This window comes from Nuphar pumila, chromosome 5 (assembly GCF_984573655.1).
Source record: "Nuphar pumila chromosome 5, dmNupPumi1.hap1.1, whole genome shotgun sequence".
Taxonomy (NCBI): Eukaryota; Viridiplantae; Streptophyta; class Magnoliopsida; order Nymphaeales; family Nymphaeaceae; genus Nuphar; species Nuphar pumila.
The window spans coordinates 123,009,780-123,037,111 of NC_143253.1; the positions used below are offsets into that span (position 1 = coordinate 123,009,780).

At 41.5% G+C, this 27,332-nt stretch overlaps 1 protein-coding gene and 1 long non-coding RNA gene across 2 annotated transcripts in view; one reads left to right on the forward strand and one right to left on the reverse strand.

The window, feature by feature from the left end:
• The window catches only part of LOC149838481 (uncharacterized), a 37,201-nt gene extending 28,756 nt beyond the window's left edge, over positions 1–8,445 (forward strand). The window contains exons 3-4 of the long non-coding RNA XR_016432189.1: positions 6,526–7,017; positions 7,282–8,445. This is a non-coding gene — a long non-coding RNA (uncharacterized LOC149838481). The remainder of the gene's footprint in view (positions 1–6,525; positions 7,018–7,281) is intronic.
• A 10,626-nt stretch (positions 8,446–19,071) lies between these two features.
• Positions 19,072–21,272, reverse strand: LOC149838482 (dof zinc finger protein DOF5.4-like). The gene has a single exon (XM_090006617.1). It carries the CDS (start codon positions 20,282–20,284, stop codon positions 19,316–19,318), a length of 969 nt encoding a protein of 322 aa, XP_089862743.1. The 5' UTR covers positions 20,285–21,272; the 3' UTR covers positions 19,072–19,315.
• Positions 21,273–27,332: the final 6,060 nt, after the last annotated feature.

The following is a 27,332-nucleotide window of genomic DNA, read 5'->3' on the forward strand; positions in this document are numbered from 1 at the left end:
GATAAGAATGACAAGCTTTCACCCAAGGCTATCCCTTGTGCTTTTCTTGGTTATTCCGAAACTCAAAAAGGGTTTCGTTGTTACGATCTTCGAGAAGATAAGCTATATGTCTCTAGAAATGTAACTTTTTTAGAAAATGAGAGTGGTTTTGAAAAAAATGTTTCTCAACAAGAAAATTTTGATTACTCCTTATTTGACTTGTTATCTAGTAATGATGACATATCCAGTGATGATGATGTATCATTAAACCATGATGAGGAAAATGATGAAGATATTGGTGAACATAATGATCCAGAAAGTAGAGTTCCAAGTGAGCCTATTACCTACTCTCGTAGAAACCAAGACACCTTTAGAAGTGCTATTGATCAATATAGTGAGCTTTCCACTCCTCTTGACCATAGAAGATCTGAAAGAAATAGAAGACCTCCAACCCGCTTTGTATCGTTTGATTCTTTTTCACCCCGATATAGGGCTTGTCTTAGTGCTATTCACTCTTATTTCGAACCAAGAAATTTTGCAGAAGCTAATAAATGTATAGAATGGCAAAATGCCATGCAAAGTGAACTTAACGCTCTTAAAAGGGCAGGAACTTGGGATTTTCAAACTCTACCTATAGGAAAGAAAACTATAGGCTGTCGATGGGTCTTTAAAGTTAAAACTAAGAGTGATGGTTCTTTAGAAAGGTATAAAGCTCGGTTAGTTGCTAAAGGGTATGGGCAAGAGTATGAAATTGATTACGAAGAAACCTTTGCCCCTGTAGCTCGGATGGTTACCGTTAGGTGTCTTATTACTATTGCATCTATTAAAAATTGGAACATTTTTCAAATGGATGTTAAAAATGCTTTTTTAAATGGTGATCTTAACGAAGAAGTATATATGGATGCCCCACCAGGCATGATAATTCCTAAGGATAAAGTTCTTCGTCTTCGTAAGGCTCTCTATGGCTTAAAGCAGGCCCCCAAAGCCTGGTATGATAGATTTACCAGTGTAATGTTGGAAAATGGTTTTTCATCATGTTATACTGACACTGCTTTGTTTACTAGAAAATCTAATGCAGGGATTGTAATTCTATTACTTTACGTTGATGACATGTTAATAACAGGTGATGATGTTCAAGGAGTCAAGGGTATTAAGTCCGTCTTGACTTCAAAATTTGAGATGTCAGACTTAGGTTTTCTGACATATTTTCTTGGAATTGAGGTTGCCTATTCGCAACGTGGTTATTTTCTATCTCAATCTAAACTTGCCTGCGAGATTATTGATAGGTCAGGTATTTCTGATGACAAAGTATGCGAAACTCCTGAAGTTGTGGGAGCAAAAATGAAGATTGACGACGGTGTGCCTCTAACCGATCCTACCCCTTACAGGCAGTTGGTAGGGTCTTTAATGTATCTTAGCATTACTCGACCCGACTTGTCACATGCTATACACATCGCCAGTCAGTTTCAGCATGCTCCTACAACCATTGATATGAGTGCTGTGCTCCGCATCATCAGATATTTGAAGGGAACGGTAAATAAGGGAGTATTTCTATCCTCTTCCTCTGAATTGAAATTGCTTGCTTATACTGACTCAGATTGGGGAGGTGACCCTAGTAACCGTCACTCCACCACTGGTTTCTGTGTTTTCTTAGGTGAGTCCTTGATCTCGTGGCGATGCAAAAAACAACAAAAGGTCTCCCTGTCATCCACTGAAGCCGAATATAGAGCCATGGCATTAGAAGCTTCTTGGAAGATATGGGAGTAGTTGTCAAAGAACCAACCAAGCTTTGCTGTGACAATAAAAGTGCAATCTACATTGCCAAGAACCACACATTTCACGAGCGAACAAAGCATATAGAGATGGACTGCCATTATGTCAGGGAAGAATACTTGAAGAAGGTCATTGATCTGCCATACGTGACGTCTGAGTATCAACTTGCGGACTTCTTCACAAAAGCACTTTGTTCGCCTAGATTTCATTTCCTTCTTAACAAACTTGCGGTTATCACACCGTAAGTTTGAGGGGGGGTGTTAAAATGTATACTCAAAAACATTATTGTAAGTATAAATATATATACTTATATACCTAGAGATACATATACATATGTTATATGTATACGTATCTCTATATATAAGTATATATATTTATACATTTTTCCCCTTTTTACTCGAAAAGGGTATTTTAGTCCTTTTACACTTTTGCGCATATTCCATTCGGAATATGTTGTAACTTTTTCTTTATTTTTTAATTTCTTTTATTTTTATTTTTTGCTTTTTGCTTTTTCAAAAAGGTGCCTTGGGGGTCTCCCCAATAGAGTCGTTGGGGAGCCCCCAACGGTCACAATTGTGACCGTTGGGAGCTCCCCAACGACTCCTTTGGGGAGCCCCCAAGCACCTCCCACTTCTTGTATAAATAGGGGTGTTCCCCCTTGTATATTGTTAAGCTTGAGAGTCTCAAGCATTCGGTTCCTTCTATAAAATACATGTCATTGTGCATGTTTATTATTTTTACGCTTTTGCGTATTTGTTCAAGTATTGTGAGAGTGCCTTCGTGCACATCCTTTTTCATATTCTTTGTGCTCGTATGTGTATTGTCCTTTCATAGACAATTTTATAAATATTATGTATCTTTTATTGACAATTTTTCTCGCTTTACCTGGATATTCTTTATGAAACACAAATAAAAGGTTTTTCTTATTTTTCGTCATTTTTATGCCTACGTTAAAACCCGATTCTCTCAAAATATTCAAATTCTCCAATGTGATGGAGGTGATCAGTATTCCTCCAAAGAATTTTTAGATTTTCTCCAAGATAATGGGATACATCGTAGAATTTCTTGCCCGTACACTCCACAGCAAAATGAAATTGTTGAACGTAAACACAAACACATTGTGGAAAGTGCAATGAGCATGACGCATGGTTCTACCATGCCTATTAGTCTTTGGATAAAAGCTTTTCATACTGCCACTCATGTGATAAATCATCTTCCTATGCCTATTCTTGAAAATCAGTCTCCTTATTATGTTTTCTTTGGTGTACATCCTGATTATGATGAGTTACAAGTTTTTGGATGCACATGTTGTGTACATATTGATAAATTCATGAGAACTAAATTTCAGGACAAAGCCTCTACATGTCAATTTGTAGGTTATACAGATAAACACAAGGGTTACAGGTGCTATGATCCTGCTAATAAAAAGATCAGAATTTTCAGAAATGTTGTTTTTGATGAAAATAGTTTTCTGAGGAATAAAACAGATCACAATCGTGAACATATTGACACCACTGATAATTGGTATGATCCATGGCTCAGTGCTGAACTTATTTCACATGCTGCAGAACACACTACTTTGGCTTCTGAAAGCATATATGATGAGATAGTTTCAGATGAGGCATCAAAAACAGAATGTCTGAGATACAAAGAAAATGTCTATACCAGGAGACTTAAAGAGCAAACAGATGTGCCTGCTGGAGAACAGATGGCATTGTCCAACAACAGAGAGGCACCAAGAAGATCAAGCGGGATAAGGCATCCTATTGAAAAGTGGGTAAGTTATGATAATTTTTCAATGGATTTTCAGGTTTTTCTATCCAAGATTGAAAAACACGAACAACCACTTGGTTTTTGTCAAGCTATTCATTCTAATAAATGGATTGAAGCGATGAATGAGGAAATCGAGACACTTCATGAGTGTCAAACATGGAAGATAGTTGGCCGTCCCCCAGATAAAAATGTTGTTGGTTCAAAATGGGTTTATAAGATTAAATATAAACCAGATGGTAGCATTGAACGATACAAAACACGTCTTGTTGCCAAAGGTTTTACTCAAGAATACGATCAAGATTATGAGGAGACATTCAACCCAGTGGTGAAAATGTGAACTATTCGTATTATTCTTGGCCTGACAATTGAACATGGTTGGACCCTTAGTCAGCTTGATGTTAAACATGCATTCCTTCATAGGGATTTGAAAAAAGAGGTCTACATGGAGCAACCTCAAGGTTATGCAGAGGGAGACTCCAAGGAATATGTATGCAAATTAACCAGAGCATTGTATGACTTAAAGCAAGCTTCCAAATCATGGTTTGAAAGCTTCTCCTTAGAAATTCAGAACCACGGTTTCACCCGTTCTCAACTAGATCATTCTCTATTCATATACAAGGACGGTACCACTGTGGTTTTCTTACTTATATATGTTGATGATATTGTGATCACTGGTAATGCTCTAGACCACATTCAACGAATTAAAGTGTTACTAAGTATGCGATTCAAGATGAAAGACCTTGGGGAACTAAGATATTTTCTTGGTGTAGAGGTGGACAGACAGGATGAAAAAATGTCATTAACTCAACACAAATACACTCTTGATCTTCTGGCCAAAGCAGGAATGACAGATTGCAAACCTCTACCTACACCCAGTGTTGTCAATCAAAAGCTCAACATTTGTGATGGTGAGTTATATCCTGATGCAAGCAAGTATCGTAGTTTAGTGGGCATGTTACAGTACCTCACTTTTATCAGACTAGACATCGTATATTTTGTAAATCAAGTATCTCAGTTCATGCATGAACCGAAAACTGGTCACATGAATGTCGTCAAACGTATTCTTCGTTATCTAAAAGGCACGGTGGGTGATGAACTCACATATGTACAGTCTTCATGGGGGACACCAAAACATGATATATTGACATACACATATGAAGACTGGGTAGGGGACCCAGATGAAAGGAGATTTGTTTCAGGATACTGTATTTTTATTGGAAGAAATCTTGTCTCATGGAGTAGCAGAAAACAGAAGGCTGTGGCAAGATCTAGCACAGAGGCAGAGTATAGATTTATGGCAGCTGCCACAACTGAAGTGACCTGGATTAGGCATCTACTTACAAAAATGGGAGAGAATGTCTCAAGTTCGTCTCTTATATGTGATAATAGAAGTGCCATACAAATTGCGCTCAATCCTGTTCATCACAGTCGGACTAAGCATATTGAGATTGACCAATATTTCATCAGACAAAAGATAGCAAATAAAGAGATTGAACCAGTTTATGTGTCTTCAGAAGACCAAGTCGGTGATGCGTTCACAAAAGGTCTCACAAGTAACTGTTTCTGGTATCTGAAGAACAAGTTGCACATGGTTTACTCCCATGCACAACTTGAGGGAGGGTATTAGAATATGGATCGGATATGGATCCAATAGAGAATCCATATCATCCATAGCTTCTTATACGTGTATGTGTAATATGTATTACTTATACATGGCAGTTTTGTCCATGTAAAAATATTTGTAACCCTATTAAACTTAATGAAGGATTAGTGCAGCAATCAAGATTTGAGTGGTTGCCGATTCCGAACAAGAACCCGAGTTCTCTTTCTCCTCTCTCCCTCTCCTTTCTCGATTCCTGCTGCAGTTCTATCAAAGGTATCCTTCTAATTGTTGAGAGCCTAACAATGGAAGCAAATGAGAGTGACATCGGCATCACTCAGAGTGCGCTCAGAATTACAAATTAAGAAGCTGGGGCTGGTGACCAGGCCAAGAAAATTGTTCTCATGTTTTTGGAGAGACTATCCCACCCATCAGGTTTGAAAAAGTCAGTTAAGTAGCAACACAACAATGAGATGGTAGCTAGGATTTTACCTTATCCTGCACTTTGATCCTTGCAAGACGTGTGTGTGTGTGTGTGTGTGTGTGGGTGTGGGGGGGGGGGAGTTGATAGGCTTCAGAAATTGCATAAAGATGATCCTAAGGATGAGGGCTTGGCTCGAAGGGCAGCTGAGCAGAGGCTGGCACTGGAGAATTTTGTGAGGGTTTCAGAATCACTGAAAACCAGTTCTTGTGGAGAGAGACTCAAAGATATGATTCTTGAGAAGGGAATCACAAGAGTTGCTGTCAGGCATTTAAAGGATATTTTTGCTGTTGCGGGTCAGGCTGGCTTCAAGTCAAGCTCAGAATGGATAAAGGGATTGAAACAGCCCTCGGTTCCCTTGATCCTATCAATGCTTAGGGCCTTGTCAAGGGGACACTGGCACACAGCAATGTATAGATGATGAGGGGATTTTACCTTTGCTGCATGCTTTGGAGGGAATCTCTGGAGAGAATGAAATTGGGGAAAGGGCAGAGAACCTTCTAGACACTTTGTCAGATAAGGAGGGTATAGGGGATGGGTTTCTTGGGGAGAAGGTGCACAGATTGCGGCATGCAACCCGGGATAAGATGCGATGACGTGCTCTGCAGAAGGGGGAAGAGTTGTTGCAGGTAAAGGACATTACAGCTTCAGATTGCATTGCTTGTTTTACCTGTAAGGCTTAGTCATGTTCTGTGGAAGTTTCTACAAACACTATGAAAATATTTCTTGATGTTAGATAATATTCTGATGTGACATGATGCAAGGGGAAAACTAGTTTTTTCTTATTCACCACAATGGCATGGAGCTTTTCTGACTTCTTTTTTTCATATGGCATGAGTCTTTCATTTTTGCCTGTGAACTTTCTATCTTTTCATGGCATGGATTTGATTTAGATTAATATGCATGGATCTGCAAACAGGGGCTTGGGATGTGGCAGGAATTCTCTGAGGGGGGCAAACAGATTGTTGTTGCTCAGCCTGTCATTGAAGGTTTAGAAGACATGGAGGAGGAAGGGCTAGAGTGCATGGTATGCCGATAAGTCTACAATCTACGGACTATGGACATGCTTGGTGTCTATTCATATAGCAAAGGGGTAAACCCTGGGGGCTGGCACTTCAATTAATATGCGAGGGGAACTGTGTTTATACAACTGTAAGCCATTTCAACATTATACATTTCCAATGCCACCAAGAAGCTAAGCGAGCAGATGCTGCTCTAAAGAATCCAAAAAAGGAATGAGAGGAATCAGCATTGAGGAATAATGGAACTCTTTGTAACTGCATTTTTCCCTTGAGAGGACCTTCAGTTCCTCTTGCACAGTATGTGCGTTATGTGGACTAGTACTGGGACAATCTCAATGCTCCGTTCTGAGGGAAGCAGGCTTCGGTTACTGAGTTATGATATTGTATTGGTGAGGATGCTTTGATTTTTTTCCTCCTGTTTTGAGATGCTTGTTACATTAAAAGAGTGGCTTGTCACTTACACTTCAGGTTCATTAGAGAGTTGTGTACACTGATGGTGACAGCATCGTAGACCTTGTTCTGGTTCATGCACAGTCATAACTCTAGTTTGTATGAGTAATGCTAGATGGCGAAAGAGCTGTTATAGTTTTCCTGTCTTCTTTTTTTGTTTTTTCTTTCTTGATCTTTGTGGATGTTTGTGCAATGTCGTGCAGATGTTTGCCAGATTTGCAACTGGTGCATCCTTCAGCGCTGATTGCAAAGGTGGTGGGAGAGAGCGCAACTCCCGATTACTTTAATGTTTCAGATGGCCCGACATCTTATGGACCAAGGGGGTGCATACCAGAGAGACACCATGGCCAAGGCCATCATCTCCTACTTGGCCACAACACCTACATCTGAAGCCAAGCCTTCTACACCAAGCAGCTCAAGAAACATAGGCGCAGAAGAAACCCTCCAGTTCATGATGGTGAATTCTGTTTTTGCAGAGTCCTACCAAGACTGGCTTCAGCACCCGCATGCTTTCTTACAGAAAGGGATCTACCACACCTACATGCAATACCGGCTTGGGAGTGGGAGGTGGTTATGAAGGAGAGATTGCTGAATGTGAAAGAGATGATGAGCTTCTCAAAGGAAATGTTGGGATGGTTGGAAGACATGCAGTCAGCTAGTGACTTGCAGAGGCGTTTGACATAGTTGGGGTTCTTGGTGATGTGCTATCTGGTGGTTTTACGCGGTGTGAAGAGTTTTTTAGGGTTGCCATTGTTGCAGCGAAGACTTTGTTTTTGGGTTTTGTGAAAGTACCCATCACTGGGAGAAAGAGGTCGATGTTGGACGTTGCAGCTGCATGACCCCTGGGCTTCTGGATTCTCCATTACCTGATTTGGAGAACTTTTTGTAGTATATATGCTACATACAAGGATTCGTTTTCTTCTGATCTGTTCCAATTTGCAAATTATAATAGTGCCTAATAGCCTGGATTTTCGCTTGCCTAGTGTTTAGAGCAATTCGATGCAACATATTGGTGACAATTCAAGTTTTGCTGGCTGCTGCAAGGACGGGCAGACTGGAAAATTGTGTTTTTCCTGTCAAATCAAGAGGTCGATTACATGTAGGCCTGAAGATGAGTCCTAATGGTGCTGGTTGGAGTCCCACCTGCGCAAGAATGACCAGCGTGCTGTTTGGGTGATTAGTTTCACAAGCAGGAAGAGTTTTGAAGACAAGCCAATCTTTGCTTTGCTGGTTTATTGTTCAATATGACCTACCAAAGTCTTTGCCAACCGGGGGGATTACGATGGCTGCTAATCTTCTATATTTCTTCCTTTGTGACAGTCTTGAAAATGAATTTGGTTTATTAATATTGTGATATGCTTTGTAAATGCTTTCATTATTATGCAGCATGATTTCGAGCAGCCTACAGCCTCCTCCAGTATGAATCTTCTTCCACAGGTCTATGGGTTGCTGAGGGACTGTCAATCACGAACCTCGCAGACTGCATTTAGTTCATGGAATGAATTTTGAATAGACCCTAACCGTTAAGCGCGTTAGTCCCTATGACACCCTGTTACATAAGACGTGCTTCCTTCCATTTCGTCTGCATGTGAAAATGAAAATGAAGTGCTATGTATCTGAACAATAAAATTTATGGTTATCTTACTATTGGCAGAGATCAGAACCAACAGTTGGAATTTAACCATTTAATTTGCATCGCGTATCTTACGCTGGCTCAAACAACAGGAAAGTTGGTAACCTGGGTGCCGTGAAAGTCTTGTACCTGTTTCAACGGTGTAAAATGGTGCATAATAGAAGGAGCATGCGTAGAAGATAATATGTGAATAAGGCAAAAGTGTGTATTAGTATCACAGTTGATCCTTATATAACAGCCTCTCTACACGATAATTTTCTATACGGTTACAACAACCTTTCTTTAGTTATAACAGGATATCACGTTCTTTGATATGCATTGAATCAGAATGACAACTCTCATCCTTATCCATGCGTATCTTGACACTCTCCCTCAAGTTGGTGTTCTTATGTCGATAAGTGCCAACTTGCTCCTGAGATGAATAAACTGTTCTCACCCAAGTGATTTGGTAAATATGTCAGCAACTTGATCCTTCGACCGCACCAACTTGGTACTGATTTTCTTTGCCTGCATTTTTTCCCTAATGAGATGACAATCTATTTCGATATGTTTGGTTCTTTCATGAAAAACTGGATTTGCTGCTATGTGCATTGCGGCTTGATTGTCACAACATAATGTCATAGGATTTTCAAATTCAATACCCAAATCCTTAAATAAATATCGGATCCACGTTAGTTCACAACATGCCAGCACCATTGCCCTGGATTCAGCTTCAGTTGATGATTTTGACAACTGTTGTTAGCTTCTTTGTTTTCCACAAAACAGGGATTTTATCGATCATGATGCAATATCCTGTAGTAGACCATTGGGTTACTGGACAACAAGGCTAGTCAAAATTGCAAAACCTTGTTATATTGACCTTGCTTTGAGATGACATCATGATTCCATGTGATGTGGTTCCCTTTAAATATCTAAGAAGTCTATACATAACATCTCAATGAGAGATTCTAGGTTCATTCATGAATTGACTTAGGATATGCACTGAATGAACTATGTCTGGCTGTGTGATGGTCAAATAAATGAGTTTGCCGACTATTTGCCATATGACGTTGGGTCTTTAAGGATTTCTCCACTTTTGTTATCAAGCTTCAAATTTTGTTCCATGAGAAACTCGCTTGGTTTTGCTCCTGTGTATCCTGCATCATGGAGAATGCCAAGAGTGTGTTTTCTTTGTAACAGAAATATACCGTCCTTTGATCCGGTGACTTCAATTCCTAAAAAATATTTAAGCTTGCCCAAATCCTTTAATCAGAAATGATCATTGATGAGAGTCTTTAGACAAGATATGCCTTCCAAATTATCTTCTACGATGATGATGTCATCAACATATATAACTAAAACAACTTTGCCTTTGATCGTAAACCTTGAAAATAAGGAATAGTATGCTTTGGACTAGGAGAAGCCTAAACTGATAAGAAACTCTAAAAGCTTGGTGAACTAGTTTCATGACGACTATTTGAGCCCATATATGGATTTATTTAGGCAACATACAAGATTCTCCCCCTGTCGACTAAAATCGGGTGACAATGTCATGTAGACTTCTTCGTGAAGATCATCATGGAGGAAAGCATTGTTGACATCAACCTGATAAAGGTGCCAATTGAAGATGGCCACAAGGGCAAGTATGCAACAGATGGTAGTAATCTTGGCGACGAGAGCAAAGGTTTCATTATAGTCAATGCCCTCAGTTTGAGTATAGCCTTTTGCAACGAGTCTGGCCTTGTAGCGTTCAACAAAACCATCAGAGTTGTATTTGATTTTGAATATCCATTTGCATTTGATAGAAGTTTTGTCTGGAGGCAGCCGGGTGAGGGTCCAAGTGTTGTTTTCCTCTAATGCACGAATCTCAGTCTGCATGGCGTCTTGCCATCTAGCATCTTGTACAACTGGGAAAAGGTGGAGGGCTCAATGTCGTGGAGTAGGTTGGTCATAAAACATTGGTGAGCGGAAGAGTACATGCAATCATCCAAATGTGAAATGATGGGATAACGAGTTTCTTTTTGCTTGTTAGGAGCCACACTCGTAAGATCCGGATCAGATTCGGGTAAAATTACAAGACAGTGATAATCCTTGAGATGGGTAGGAGGGTGATGAGGTCGTGTGGACCTGCGAGCAGGTTCAAATGGTGTTGAAGGAGGTTCAGGTTCTGGAGTAGTAGCTTCATGCTCGGGATTGGGTGATGACGCTGGAGGTGAGTTGGATGGGGTAATATCAAGATTTTGACGATGGGGAAGGTCGGAACTGAATGGATCATCAAAAGGTAAGGGAAGGACAATATTACTCTCATCCCTTTGGGACCCATTATTTGCTTGATAAGAAAAATCATTTTCACAAAAATGAACATCTCGACTAGTAAAAACTGTATGGTTTTCTTAGTCATATAATTTGTATGCGCTTTGCCCATATGGGTAACTGATGAAAATGCACCATTTTTTCCTATTATCGAATTTGTGGATTTTATAGATATTATAAGCATAGTAAAGACATCCAAAAATATGAAGGTGTTCATACTTAGGGGTACAGTTGTATAGTACTTCATAAGGGACTTTGTTAGAACTGACATTAGTTAGCAATATGTTTAAAAGATAGGTAGTAGTCATGATACTTTTTCCCCAGAACTTTGTGGGTAGTCCACTTTGAAATAGTAGAGCGTAGGCTATATTCAAAAGATCTTGGTGTTTGTGTTCCACTATACTGTTTTGTTGGGGTATGGCAACACAACTATGTTGGCGTTCTATCCCCATTTCATTTAAATACGATTGTATCTCCTTTGAAAAAAACTTGGTCCCATTGCCACTTCGTATTTTTTTAATTCTTTCTCCAAATTAGTTTTCAATAAGAGGCACAAAACTTTTGATAATAGAAAAGGTTTTATTTTTGTACTTCATTAGATAAACCCAAACAACTCTAGAAAAATCATCAACAATAGTCAAGAAATAATGAGCACCATTAAGGGATGGAGTTTTATACGCTCTCCACACATCACAATGGATCAAATCAAAAGGTTTATGAGTATGAATAGTACTGCTAGGAAATGAAAGTCTAGAGCCTTTAGCTAGATGACATGCATGACAATTATCTATAGGTTTGCAATGTTCAATGAAATTGGTACCAATGAGAAAAGCCGTTCTAAAATTAGATGGATGTCTGAGCCGGCGATGCCATAATTTTGATTTGTCAATGATGGAGGAATTAGTGATTTTGTCGGCTTGATCAAGAATTTATAATCCGCCTTGCAATTTACCCATTCCAATCGAAGTCGTCGAGTGTCGGTCCTGCAAGATGCAAGAAACATTGTTAAATATCACATCACATTTAGAATCAACACATAACTTAGAGATTGAAATAAGATTGAATTGTAACTCGGGTACACATAGGACATCTTTGAGTGTGAGATTAGAAGAGAGGGTCACGGTTCCTATGTGGGTGACAGTGGCACGGGTTCCATTGGGAAGGCCGACTGATGGGTGTTGTGGTTTCTTGAGTGAATCCAAAAGCATCGGGTTATTGTATATGTGGTCGGTGGCTCCGGTATCTAAAATCCATACTCTATTTGGAAATGAGACAGCAAGATAAGTTCAAGGTTGTACCTGATAGATTTGCAAATGATTCGGTTTTACCTTGATTGACTTTGTTCACAAGATCAATGATTTGCTTAACTTGAGTAGTACCAAGTTCACCTATAGTGTTGGCTGATGTAGTGGCATTGGCCTTAGGCTTTGAAGGTGCATTAGATGAATTCGACTTGCTTGGAAACATGACCAAAAAATAGCATTTTGCCTTAATATGCCCTAGTTTGCAGCAATGTTCACACTTGATTCAGGGCTTTCCTCGTCCGCGTCCTTGATACTCTCTTGTATTGAAAATGTTTGATTGGGTAACATTTGCAACCACTGATTCGGTTGTGGGTACAATAACATTCAGTTTCATGAGCAATATTTGACTCTGAACTTGATTGTAACTTTCATTCTGCCCCATTAAGAACTGTATCAATTGATCACATTGTTGGAGTTCATATACCTTCTTTATAGCGCCACACTCACAACTGGGTAATTGCGTATAGGATGCAAGCTCATCCCACAATGCTTTAATCTTGTTGTAATACATGGCAACAAAAGACTGCTCTTATTTACAATTCATGATTTGATGTTGGATTTGGTACACTCTTGGTACATCAGCTTGAGAAAAATGCTCACTCAGCTCATCCCATACTTGGGCTGCTGAACGTGCATAAATAACAGCGGCGGAAAGGTCCTTGTGTATGACTTTTAGAATCCATGATTGAACGAGGTTATTGCATCGATTCCATGCAACGATGTGAGAAGGCGGAAAATTGGGTTTTGGGATAGAACTGTCCACAAAACCCATTTTGTTTTTGGCGTTTAACGCCATGATCATGGTGATTCGCCATGTAAGATAATTATCCCATGTTAAGCAGTGTGATACAAGCATAATACCTGGGTTATCGGAGTGATGAACGTAATAAGGACTATCCTCCTTGACTCCCCTGTCATGGTTGGCTTGTATATGCTGCCTTGACTCAACGACATCGCTTGCCATTATCTTCTTTTTACGTTTGCTCTGATACCATATAAAATGGTGCAGAATAGAGGGAGCACACATTTTATATGTAGGCAGATTGCAAAAGTGTGTATTAGTGTTACAATTGATCCTTATATAACAATCTGCCTACACGATAACTTCTTATACGGTTACACGTGCACATCTTTATCTATGGGTATCTTGACAAACTGCATTTAATGCTTGCTTTAGTGATTTCTTACCAAAATATAGGTGTAAATCTTTTTGACTAACCAATGTACTATTCAAAATCCTTTAACGTTTTAGGCCGAAAATATTTTGATGTTGCTGTCAGATCTTGGGGCTAATTGTGATTGATATCTTTTGACCAGCTTAGATCAGGTCCATCAGATAAGAAAAAGAAGTATGCAGTGAATTTTTCAATTTTTTGAGGCTCTGTTTGGAAACTGGCAGATGGGATGGGAGTTTGTGCATTTTGGGTGGTACATGGTCAAACTACCTTGGTGGTGGGTGTTGGGAAACTGGTAGCTGGGGATGCAAGTTTATTCATTTGCAAGAAGAAGTGAGACTGTCTTCCCTTTATGTTTACACTAAAGAGCAGATTTGGTAACTACCGAATCCAGGATTTGGCAGCTACCACTTTTCCGAATGTGTAAACTCCCAGGGACTACCAGTCTTCTTTGTTTTCAGTGTTGAAAATGCATGTCGGATCCCTTTTCCTCATTATTGAGAAGCGTAGAGATCCCGTGTTGGAACTATTGATGTTGGGTAGGCTATGAGAAGAACCCCTTGAGGCAATCAAACACCGCTAATTTTCTGAAGGCATTTAATTTAATTAGAGATGGGATAAGAAGCTGGTCTATCTGATCACCTGACCATGTCTCATTTAATTAAAAATGGTGATATGGTGGCCAAAATAGGACCCAAACGTCAGTCTTTGTCATTTCATGCTGGCCAGTAAGAAAAATTCTCAATGGTGCTTTTGAAATCATTAATACAGGCGTTGGCACCTTGGGCAAAAGCATCCATTGCATTTGAGATTGGAAAACGAAGTGAACCAGCTAGCTTTGACTCTGCGGGTTGCTTATGCTCAACCCATTTTGGCTAATTAGAGTCTTGAGCTTTGGGATTGTGCTCAGGACGAGATTGAGCCATGCCCGAGGTGAGCAACTCGCTCTCTCTCCAAAAAGACACGGACACAAACCGTGGCTCAATACAAACTTCAAAACTCGATTTTGCAAATTTTTTGAAAAGTAGGACACGAGGACATGATCTTTATTATTTAACCGAGTTAAAAAAATATTATATTTAACATACAAAGATATTTATCATTGGATAAATTTAAAAATAAAATATTTTCTGCACGTGTCATGGGCATGTCGTGTCGTGTCCCTAGACACAGGACAAAAAAATGGCATGTCCATGTGACACACTCGGAGCTATTTAAGCTTGCTCAAGTGCTATTTGTTAACCATCATACACTTTGTAAAATTTGCTCACTTTTAATTTGACAAAGCCTATTTCATGAGCCTAAGAAGCTACATCACAAAGATATAGATACGACTCAACACACGAGTTTGAATTTTTTTGAAAAATATGACGTGAGGGCATGGGTATCTTTTCAAAAGAAGAAGAAGAAGAAAAACAGGTTTAGATATTTTAATATATAAAAAATAATTTTATTGAAATATTGTTAAAAAATTTAAATAATAAATATCGACTAATCCGATTCAGGCCCTAATTGGGAACTGCCAGTCGGTGGCAGCTAAGGATGCAGGATCCCAAAATTTGTGGTTTTAGAAAATCCACATGGCTGTTTGGGATAAGTGAAACGGTTCAGCTGGGGATTTACCACATCCACTTTTGCAGCTGAAAGGCTAAAATTTAAAACTCGAAGAGCATTGGGAAGGTTGTCAGAGCAGTCATTGGTGTGGGAACTGTAGTACTTGGTAATTACTACCTCATCTAGGCCGGAAGTGAAATGTGGAACTGGATGCGTCAGATACCACCCCAGTTCCATCGTTACTTACAAGGCTACAACCTTTTCTTTGGCAAAATCTAGTTTTTCAAAAACTCGCGAGAAATTGAATTTTTTTCATAAATCTCCTATTTTTTGGGCAAAATCTTGGCAATAAAAAAATAAATTTAAAAATATAAAATATATTTTTGTAAGAAAATATCGTGAGATATATGAAAGAACATAAATACCATTATTTAAATGCGATATTCATGTTTTAAACGGCTATTTATCGTGAAAACCCATGTAGTTTTCAGGCAATTTCTATATCGCGAGATTTTCATAAATCTTGCGATATTTGTCATTATGCCTACAACTGCATCCATCCCATATGACTTTGGCACAGGGTATTCTCCACTTCCAACTCTGGCTACCTCCGATGGCTAGTTTCCAAACAGGGGTCAATTGAAAATGAAACCATCGACATCTCTACTGAAAAGCTCATTACCAAGCTGAACAGGCAATGTCACAAGCAGCTTAGTTCATTTCCAACAGTAATTACATTTAATATTTGTAGCAGTCACTTATCAAAGCTTATTCCTCTCAATGTAACAAAGGATTAGGGGAGAAAAGAAGTCCCAAAGGAAAAAAAAAATTCCTAAGACATGAAAAGCAGGTGATTTACAGGCGTGTTTGTTTTGGACCTCTTCTCTTTGAGATCCAGTCTGTTGGAACCATAGATCCTGTGGAGTATCTATGGTAAGTCAGCCAACTCTCTTGGTGTTGGTGCTTTCATATTTTTCAAGTCTTTTGACTGGTACCATAGTGGACAATGCAGCCAATTATGAGTAGAACAATTGGGAGAATCCAATTTGAATCAGGCCCAAACGGGTTTGCAGATTCATTTGTGTAGGTTATGATCCAAATTGTGTGATTCCATAATAGTACTTGTGATCAACTTACATTTACAGTGTGTAATATGTGTGCATAAATATCCAACCCAAGAATAACAAATCATGGAAATAAATACAGAATCTAGAGATCCACTTTGAACGCAAGAGCTAGTTTCAACTGTGGATCCACTTTATCGCTGTTTGATTTATTAGAATTTGGTATTGGACATCGATTTAGATATTGACATTTGGCTTTTCCTGATCATATTTTGGGGTTTGTTTTGGAGAAGAAGCGAGGCACTTTGCTGACAGAAACTCTCTCTCTCCCTCTCTCTGTAGTTTCCTTAGATTTATTTTCAGTAAAGGTTCCTTATATTGGGACCAATGACATAGCTTGATCAGCATAAACATCACCCTAAGGAAGGGATCTTCTATCCAAAGCCATCCCCAGGCTAATTATATCATAAGTATGGTCTTGGCTACATTTCAACAAGGTGGAACTAGATACTATAAATTCTTTTGATAAATTTCAGAAAAACTTGACATTTGAAAATGAGAAATATTGAAGTTGATGATCAGGTAAAACAGCAGGTTCCTAATACGTTGTTTTGCAAAATTAGAAGCTGAAAACAATTTTACAAAATGCAGAACTAAAAATAACAAGTTTCTTGCAAACATATATGCTGATGAAACCATCGAGGCGGTATCCCATGTGGTAAGCTGGGTCCTGTGTCAAACTGAAGGTCCAGGATCGAATCCCTCTACCACATGGGGCAGCTGTCGTTCTGGTAAGGGTCTGTGTGTGTGCTGATGTAATCTTGATACAAACAAACAACAACTACACCTTCATCTCAAAACAATTGGGGTCGGCGATATGAACCAAAAAAAAAAAAATCATTCTGGGTCTTTCACATCCAATGCCATGTCTTCGGTGAGGTTCAAAGCATTCATATCCTTTCCTGTCACCTCCATCCATGTCTTCCTATCCCCCCGACCTCTTTTAACTAATATATTTTCTCATTTATCCATCCTTCTAACCGGAGCATCATTAGAATATTAACATTATTAGATGAAAACTCATTAACATTGCCAAACGTCACAAATTCTAATCCTTTTTTTAAAAATGGCACTAGTCTTTTTTTCTTGAGCCAGGATCAGGTGCCATCACATAGCACACTTTGAGCTTTTGGGCCCCACAACTGACAGCCAGAGATGAATGCTGCAGCACAATTCTGTGCCATGTGATGTCACCTGATCCTGGCTCCTTTTTCTTTCTCAAAATCTTGATGGCAAGATTGAGAAAAGAATCTAGACCCACCCAAGTGAATGCTGCACCAGGCACCTATCGAGAAAACAAAAAAGAAACCTATCGAAAAAAATACTGCACCAGGGCCAGGCATTGTGGCGTGTGGGAGAAAGAGGTGAGGCCACACTGTGTGTATCAGTAGAACGGCCACCTAACGATGACTCCAAAAAAAGGATATCAGGAATTGGTAAAGCCGGCTCGTTTCCCTGCCACACGAACCATCCAATATCCGGATTTTGTGCTTGCCGGCAGTATCTTTTGCGTTAGTTTTTGTTCCCTTTTCCCAAGCACCAGAATCAGGGCAGAATCTCATCGAAAACGGATCCCACTCTTCTCCTCGAAAGCTGCAGTCTTCACCGACCCAATGTTCTCCTGATGCCAAATGTATCGGATCAGTCGTTACCAGAGGGCCGAATCAGAGAGCACATACCTGATTCGACTCAACCGATTCTCGTGTTTCAGAAAACGATTCGTCTATCAAGACTCGGAAAACCGAGACCTTTTGCCCCTTATGGGAAAGTCACGCTTCGACGTTCGAAATCAAGGAGAGAAGGTGGAGCACAAGGGGGAGAGTCTCCAGTACCGTACACGTGGCTCGCTGCGAACGCAGGCACATGCAAGATGAGGTCACCATCCACACGCGATGTCGGGACATCGACTGTGGAACATATGAGAACGTGGCAAACATCGAACGGTCGATCTCCGATGCTGACGAGACCTTTGGTGCGTGGTCCCCGCCGTCCAGCCGGACACGTGCTTCCGTCACGCCTCGCCGCCATCTCAGCAGCAATTCCTCGGCGAGTCGGGAATTCCTCGGCCATGGGGAAAGAGGGGGATCGGGGCCGGGTGGACTGTTTGGGTTCACTACCCGAAAAGACGGACACGGATTACAAACAAAAAATGACGGTATTACCCCTAACCACCTAAGGGCCTAACATTTGACTCCTAGTGGGTGTGTCTCACATTGGTCCAGACTAGCAGTGTACGAAGTGGGTCAGTTGCCACGTCTCACCTCAACCTAAAAATGAGACAGGAAGGGGCACATCATGGCCCTGCTTGGACCACATCAGAGGCCTGATCTGTATCCACCAACTTAGTGCTTGGTCCCAATAGGAGGTTAACAGTGAGTCAGGATACATCACCAGCATGAACAAAAACTGGGATAAGTTGGGATTTTACTGTCACACTTCATGATGTAATATGCCATCTTATCTCAGTTTTTTCCGGATAGGATAAGGCTTCAGCCACCTGGTCTGGACAAGTGGGATAAGGTGGAAATGAATTACGATGCAGAAGCCTCTTCGCAAAGCTTTTGCTATTCCTCGTATCCCACTTATCTGGATAACTTGGGAAAACACCTCCTTAAAATGCTACCAAGTTCACGATCTTCCAAAATTCAGATATTTGGGAATGGTGAATCGGAGCTCATGAATTCGGTAACTTTTACTTGCTCCAAAACAAGCATTCAATCTCCACAGTCTAACTAAAAATGGATCACCTATAACTAAAGGGCAACAGGAAATTAAAGAAGGGAATTACACGATGTGATCGTGCGAGGGTTAAACAAAATAAAAAATTAAAATCACGTATTAACGAGCTCTACCCGTAATTAAGAATGTGATAACAACCACCGGCAGCAATAATTAACAAGCACGGAATTACAAATGTATTTTTACTACGTATAATATATTTCTCCGTTTTCTGATTGATAAAAATCCAGAAAAAACAGGAAATTACGAAAAGAAAAAGAAAAAAACACTTTAGAGTTAGTTGCAGAGAGAAACACCATACCGAACTATACCCAAAATTAAAAAAGCAAAAAAAAAAAAAGGACGAAGTTTACACACAACTTGCTTGTGACAGAAGGATGAAACTCCCTGTATTTTTATAATTTTTTACCTTTTTTTTATGGGAGGTAGAGAGGATGAAGATCGTGATCTCCCCATTGATTCTGGCCCCAGTAGGTCGGATCGATGGCGCTCGGGAGGTCGAAGAGAGCAGGAGGGGGATCGCCGCCGGCCTGCCACTCTAACGGCGTCAGCCCTAGGTTAGCAGCCCTACCCTGGATCGACGTCAGGTCGTTGACGGACGGCGGCATCTCCGTCAACCCCGCCGGCAGCCCGTGCACGCCCCGCGCCATCTCGTCCACTTTCTGGTGATGAAATTTGAAGGGGAAGTCCGCCAAGTTAAACCCTAAACCAGACCCGGCGCCAGCCGACGGCAACGTCGAGGCGAGGTTTCCCGTGATCAGGCTAGTGAAGCTACCCGTCTCCGGGAAGAGGCCGCCGGAGATCAGGCCCTCCGGCGCAATATTCAGCATACCAGGTGATTCCAGCATGCTCTGGTTAGGGTTCGGGAAGAGCCTCGGTTCCGGGAAGCTGAGGATCTGGTCCATGAGCGACACCGAGGGAGGAGGCAGTGAAGGAGGAGGAGGAGGGGCAAGGGGAGAGGTCTCAGGGAGAGGCCGGACGGTGGCCATGGCAGAGGCAGTGGCGGAAGAGGACGCCTCGGTGGCGGTGAGGCTTGAGCTCTCGCTACTGGAGTGGGAGGAGGTCTTCCCGGCGGAGGAGTTCTTCCGGGGCCGATCCTCCGGCGAGGTCTTGGTCTTGGAGCGCTTCGCCTTCCGGCACCCTCCGCCAACGGGGACGTTGCGGAGGACCCCCCCCTTGGTCCAGTATCGCCTGCAGCTCTTGCAGAAGTGGCGCGGCTGGGAGAGATTGTAGTTGTTGTAGTAGCAGAACTTGGTGTTGAGCGAGTCGCAGCGGGGGCACTTCAACGCCTGGCCCGGGTGGGAGCGGAGGCGCCGATCTCCCAGGATCCGGCCGCATCCGTCGGTTATCGACCGGAGCGGTGGAGCTGCGGAAGGATCCTGCATCACTTCCAACGAGATCCTCCGGGAAGAACACGGAAACGCCCCCGGTTTGAATTCCCGCCCGCTAAGATAGCGAGCCTCTACTCCGACCTTATCCTCCAGAACAATCTCAGCAAGAATTGCCGGAAAGCGCAAAAACCGGCAGAATTCTCTTAGGAAAATCTCTACAGAGAATCGAGCCCTCGCAAACTCCTTCGGACTCGAGAAAAATATCGACGTTGAGTACAGAAATATTTACCAGAATCCGCCGGAAAGCTAAAAAACTGCCAGATTCTCGTCGGAAAATCTCTCCAGAGAATCGAGCCCTCGCAAACTCCGTCGGACTCGAGATAAATCTCGACGTTGAGTACAGCAATATTCACCAGAACCCGCCGGAAAGCTAAAAAATAGCCAGATTCTCGTTGGAAAATCTCTCCAGAGAATCAGTCCTCGCCAACTCCGTCGGACTCGAGACAAATCTCGACGTTGAGTACAGCAATATTTACCCGAACCCGCCGGAAAGCTCAAAAACCGCCAGATTTTCGTCGGAAAATCTCTCCAGAGAATCGATCTCTCGCCAACTCCGTGGGTCTCGTAATCGAGAAAAATCTCGACGTTGAGTATAGAAATATTTACCAGAACTCCCCGGAAGCTTCACCGATTTGCGTCCTCAAAAGATCGCCCTCTCAACACTAGAATTCAGCAACAGACGTGCGTTTAGGCCGGAAATCTACCGGAAACAGAGAATTACCCAAACTTCCGAGCTAATCCACCACCGAGACGCCCGTTTGCCTCGAAATCGCTCCGTGTTCTCACTGAACGGAGTTGCGAAAACGGGAGAAACCATCGGGGTTTCAAGAGTTCACGTCAGAAACCGTTTGCGTGAACTAATTCGTATTAATATCGCGACCGTGGTTAAGAAAAATGTGGATCCCGATCGCATTTTTCCCGGCGAACTCGCCGTCTCCGTCTACACTCTCTCGGAAGAAGAAGAAGAAGTAGCGAATCCATATACCGTCTTCACAAATATCTTTTTTTAACATTAATTTTTGTTTTTTTCCTTTTTTTATGAAAATTAAATTACCGAAAGGTCCCTAATATTATTCTAAAGCACCAGACCATCCCCTCGACGGAACGTCCACCTCTTTCTGACCAACACGCTTCTCGAAACGCTAAAAAATCTAAAAAAAAAAACTCGGACAATATCTGGGAATGGGCAACGATCCAATTCAAGGATCTGGATCCTTGTACCTTGTCCATCTAAACATGCGTCGACGACCCGTGTTCACTCCAAACGTTACGGGTCAGACATCTTGCTTCGGATCTGCGTCACTAATCCATTCTTATTCCCCTTGAGTGGATGTGTATATCAATACATGGACTGACCACAATCCGATCCGTATCCAACTTCAGCAACCCAAAAAAACTTCCACGAGGGGCATTTCCGTCACTTACGGGAACAAACTCATCAGAATGGAACGTCATTTTGGGTATTCGAGTAATTTCGTCAAAGCGAGGGGGAGGGGGGCAAAAGCACTTATCGTACCTCGAGGCCAACCTAAACGCCTTCCCCGATCTGTCTGATAGAGACACGTGGCGAGAGACATGCCGTCCATAGCCCCCACCCACGAATCATCCTGTCGGCCACCCCCGCTCTGGCGTTCTACGCTCTCTGAGTGGATCTCCTGCGCCCACATGTCAGCCTCTCATTGGAAATCATTGATGACGTGGTTCAATCATTACAGCGTAGAGGAGGTTGGGGGTGGTCCCGCTCAGACTCGGACTGAGCGCGCCAACCTGACCGCTCGGCCCGCCCTCTTGGGGCTCGGCCGTACGCTGCGAGCGGACTGAGATCACCAATCTCCGTCTTGCCCACGAGCCTTCTGGAATTTATTCGCGTGCCTCTTATCCGGGCAGTCTGACCGGGTCGCCTGGGGGAGAGAGGGGGGGAAGATCAGGTCAGGAATAGCTCCTGATCGACGGCTCGAATGACCTTCATCTGTCGCCGATAAACGGCATCCAACGATCGAGGCCTCATCGCTCATGTCTTGGATGGGCCTTACCGTAAGAAGTTTTCTAAACCGTTGATGCTCGTCATGAACAGCATCTTAGAGTACAGTGAAAAAAAAAGAGATGGATGAACGAATGAAAAACAAATGATTTTAATGCCGTTCACCGCATGGATGCACGACATCCAAGGGTGGCTCAGACCTGATCCCCGCACATTTTCATGTATATCGTAGCGTTGACAGGGTTGGGAAACGAGACGAGCAGCCATCGCCCCAAAGTCGAGCTGATTCAGCTTATTTTCTCTCTCTCTCTCTCTCTCTCTCTGTCTCTCTCTCTCTCTATATATATATATATATAATGTTTTATTGTGAACCAGCCGATGGTCGCTCTCTCTCTAGAACCGTACTATAGAAGAGATCGCTTAATCAACGTGTTTATCATGATTTGTTTAGTAGGAAACATACTTGAATCACAATTGTTTTGATGCAAACCTTTTTCTTTTCAATCATGAATTTTTGGTGCAACACATGGTCTTTATTTCCAAGTTTAAAAAAAAAAAAAAACTCGTAAACATTGATGTCTTAGGGGATGTTCGGTTGGATAAATCATAATCACTTTCTCAGGGGAACCTGAGAAAGCTAATCTAATAGCCTGAAATCTCATCTTCAACCGAACTTTAGATTTGAAAATCTCACGGTTTACCCTGGGATTTAGAATAAATCCCGTTGAGTTGAGGCACCCGAACGTACCCTTAATCTCGTTTCTCATGAAATAATGTATGGAGATCACATTGGATGATCAAATCCGTACAACATTCAGGGGCATTTAAAACAAAATTCAATAAGGTCCAAAGAGTGCAACAAATGCTGTACTTTCAAAAAAACTTATGTATGTGGTGTGTGGGGGCATATATATATATATATATATATATATATATATAATTTGTTTAAGAGCGAGGTTGCTGATGAGTTGTGCAACCTGATTCAGAGTTTTTGCCTTTGCAGAAAAGAGGGTTGGGGGCTTCCCTAGCGCAGCTCTTGCGGGGCGTTTAGCGGGAGGGGGGGGGGTCCAAGAGGAGTTGCTCCTGGTAGGAGGTCTCTCGAAGCATTGCTTCAATTTTTTTTTAATATAAAAATTGGAGACAAATGACCCTAAGTGCGATCAACGCACCCAGGGTCGGGTTAACCGCACCCGGTGCCACACTTGCATGCGCACCCGCATTGCATCGCGTCAATGCAGGTGCGGCACCCGGTTTGCCAAGTCCCTATGACATAGATCTTGATGTGATTTTTTTTTCATATTTAAGTAAAGAAACCATCCCCAAGACCAGAGACCTATGGCTCTACCTGTCGTACTGACTGTCGCTGTCCTAAAGCATAAAACTCAGTGGGCTTATCCCTAGCCCCGAGAAAGTCACCACACTTTGATTTGCACAAGGGAACGCCCATGAGATTTGAACCTATACCACCTCGAACTAGCTGCCTGAGTCCGATCCCACTACGCATAACCCCTTTGGGGCATCTAAATGTGACTTATGAAATGAGCACACAAATTTCTTTCATGACTCAAAGGGATACTACTTAAACGGATCCCGTAGGTAGGACGTTTCATTCCATTCTGCATGTGCCCCACTGTGCGTATCAAACGCAGGACTAATGCGTCCCACCAAAATGAGATGCGTGGCACCCCTAGGGGGCGATTCTTCTGTCCACGATACACTAGACCAAGACAAGTGTATCTCGTCCCATTGGTCCCACACAGCAAATGTGGCCTAATGACCCATTAATTATGTCTACACTTTGTCCCTATAATATTGTTCGTGCGATGATGATGACCAAAATGATGATAATGGCGATGATGATGAAAAAGCAAAGCTTGGAACTTAGCCCTAAGTGGGGATTCGAACCCAAGACCCCTTGCTTAAAATAGTGAAAATTTAGTTTTACAAATGGAAATGCACAAGGGACTCCTGAAGGTATGACGGTACCCCTGATCTGATCTGCACTCAATCTCATCTTGTATGGATCTTATTAGTGTTTTTTTTCATCTACTTAGCATGCCATCGACTGTCAACATCCATATCGAAGGTGTATGATTTTTCGTACAAATTGCTGGTGGTTGTCACCGGTGTAAATATTTGGGTGGGTTTTACCAAAAAACATTTGGTGAAAGATCAAATTTAGAAGGCTACGGTGGTATGGTGGTTACCCCAAGGAGGGTTGGTGTAGTGGGGTGGGTCCTTGGCTGCTAGACGGGAAGGTAATGTTGGATTTTTATAGGTGTCACCCATCCGCTCAAGCCAATCTTATGGAATAATAGAGATGGTTAAACATATACTCATGGTTAGATCTAAAACTTTGTAATTAGATCCGTCCAAACAAGAGGGCATATATATATATATATATATATATATATATATATATATATATATATATGATTCCAAACCCTTTACTTGAAACTCGTATGAACAATTCATGAGATCAAATCTGACCACACAAATGTATATATAATAATGTTTTATTGATCAAATAATAAGGATGTGACATCAATAGCCATTTTAGTGAAGAGATACATTAGTTTAACAGGCTGTGATGTATGCACAAGTTTTTAAATAAATACAAAATTTATTAGAAAAAAAAAACAAGTTTTGCATTCATTTTCCATGTTAGGAGGCTGGACGAAAACGCAAGAAAAAGTCATCATAGAAACAAAACAAATGAAAGTCTATCACAGTAAGATAGGCCATGGAAGGTAGGGGTTTAACTGTCTATAGAGCTGTTACATACTTTGTGAGGTTAACATAAGTTATAGCTACTGTAAACCTCATTTTTTTGGTTAAAAACCTAACACAATTCGCGAGAGAAAAAATGACCATGACTTGAAAAGATCTCCTCCCAAACTGGTGCCCGGTGAATTTTTGTGTAAACATAGATAGGGCTAACCCTAGCTTGGCTATAAAAAATATATATATATATTTTGAAGCCGAGAAAAGGGTAGCCTTGACAAAAAAAAAAGAGTTAATTTTTGTGCCTTTTTTAAAAATGACATAATAGTAGGGATATGGAAGAAATTCTAAATTTGTTTTGTACTGGCCATTGACAGTAAAAAAAAGTTACTGTCGCACCTAGACACGGCCTGAATAAATAACGTGTCCTTGTGACGTATGTGGGTGGGAGCTGAGTTACCTGGTTCGGACGTACGATCCATTTTGAGGGTATTGAAAATTATCATTACTAGTAGTAATTTTCATGATAACCTGATCCCAAGTTCCCAACCCAACTCTAGATAGATGGCCCTGGACACAGCCTGGAACCCCAGTTGGTCTTTGTCCTCAAGGGTGAAAAGGATGTGCTCTAGCACGAGATAAACCAGCAGGACACCGTACCAAACTCCAGCCCGATCATAGCCAGGTTGCAGGATCCGACAAAAGCCAATGCAACTTGACCGGGTCCACTGGTTTGTTTGGGAAAGGCACCACTCGGGAAGTGGCGAACCCAGTGGGACATGTGCTAGGTTCATTCGTTTTCACAGGATTTGGCAAGGTTTTGGAGCTGCGGGCCATGTGTCAATGGGTCGGATCTGGTCTGATCCCGAACTGACCTGGACCTCAATGACCTGTTTATTGACCCACACATTGGAGGGTCCCATGGGCTTGTCCACTTGGGATGGTAAGCTGGGTAGTAGTAACATTAGGTTAGAAAAGATCTCAATTAAAATACTATTTTTTTCTATTGTTGATAAATAAATATAGGGCTGGATTTCCGGATTTCGGATATCCATTTCTTTGGTAACGTGACCAAGTTCATGAAGCACAAGGTTCTTCTGGTTAGAGAAACGTTAGATATTGTGATCTTGGCACCAACCAGGTGATGTCAAGCGTGCATAAGTCAGTGTTTTTTTTTTTTTTCAAAGGCAAGCTGCGTCAGGCAAACCATCACCAAACGTACCACTTGGGTTTTGAACCGGCAACGTCCCACCACAGGGAGATGTGCACTGACAACTCCTGCCAACCACGCAGAGCCCCCGTTGGTGCAAGTTTCATTGGTTTTACCAAGCGCACAAGTCCATTGCTGGGACTGAAGGTAGGGCGAGGAGAGTTCGCGATTTTGGGCGCCTTGTTGCAGAAAAGCACGAAAGGAGTTCACGAATTTGGTCACCTCACCGAGGTACCCAAACGCGTCCACGTCCAACAAGGAAATGTTTCATTTGTGAAGAGGATGCGACTGGGGTATTTTGGTAATTATATAATGTCTGAGGACTCACGGATGGATTAAGGGTACACATCGGCTTCGTCAACGGAACTTTCCGCCGTCGCCGTACATATGCCGTCAGTCAATTGGACGCGCAATTACGAGTTTAACCCTTAAACATTTGGAATGACTAATCTGCACTCTAGATAAGATTACGAAATCAACCTTATATTTTTATTCCAAATTACTTCTGTATGCCTTTAGTTTTTCAAATGACTGATCTACCCTTAAGGGCGAGCGGCACTGAGACCGAACTATGCCGGATCTGGATCTGGATTTGTGTTGCTGGTACTGTATCCGGGACTGACTAAACTTGGCTTTGTTATTAATTTGTTGAACACAGTGGCTCATGCATCCTAGAAGACGATGTGTTGTGCGTCACAGTTAAGGAGGACCGATCAGGTGATGAGCCTTATTGCCGTGGTATCTCAACTGTCCACTACCACTGCATGCCTATGTCACATAGATATGGTGCGCAACAAGTGAGTTGGAAAATTCTTTATAAAAATAGAACACACGAAACATTTTTTTTAATTCTTAATTAATATTTTTTTAATATTTTAATTTATTGAAATATATTTTTATTAAAATATTAGTAGTACATGTCTATGCTCATGTCAGTATGTCATGGCATGTTCACTCATGAGTTAGTGTTGTCAGTGTATCGACCCATACTTATCCTATCGTTAAAAAATCGATACGATACAGACCTGAATCAACTATTTCTTAAAATTTAAAAATATCTTTAATTAAATTTAATGGGTTTAACACATGCCATGTTCTTATTGATACATAATATTGTTTTATTTTTT

Excerpts from the sequence above, each read along its gene's own strand:
- LOC149838482 (XM_090006617.1), bottom strand. The coding sequence starts at position 20,284 with ATGCAGGATCCTTCCGCAGCTCCACCGCTCCGGTCGATAACCGACGGA.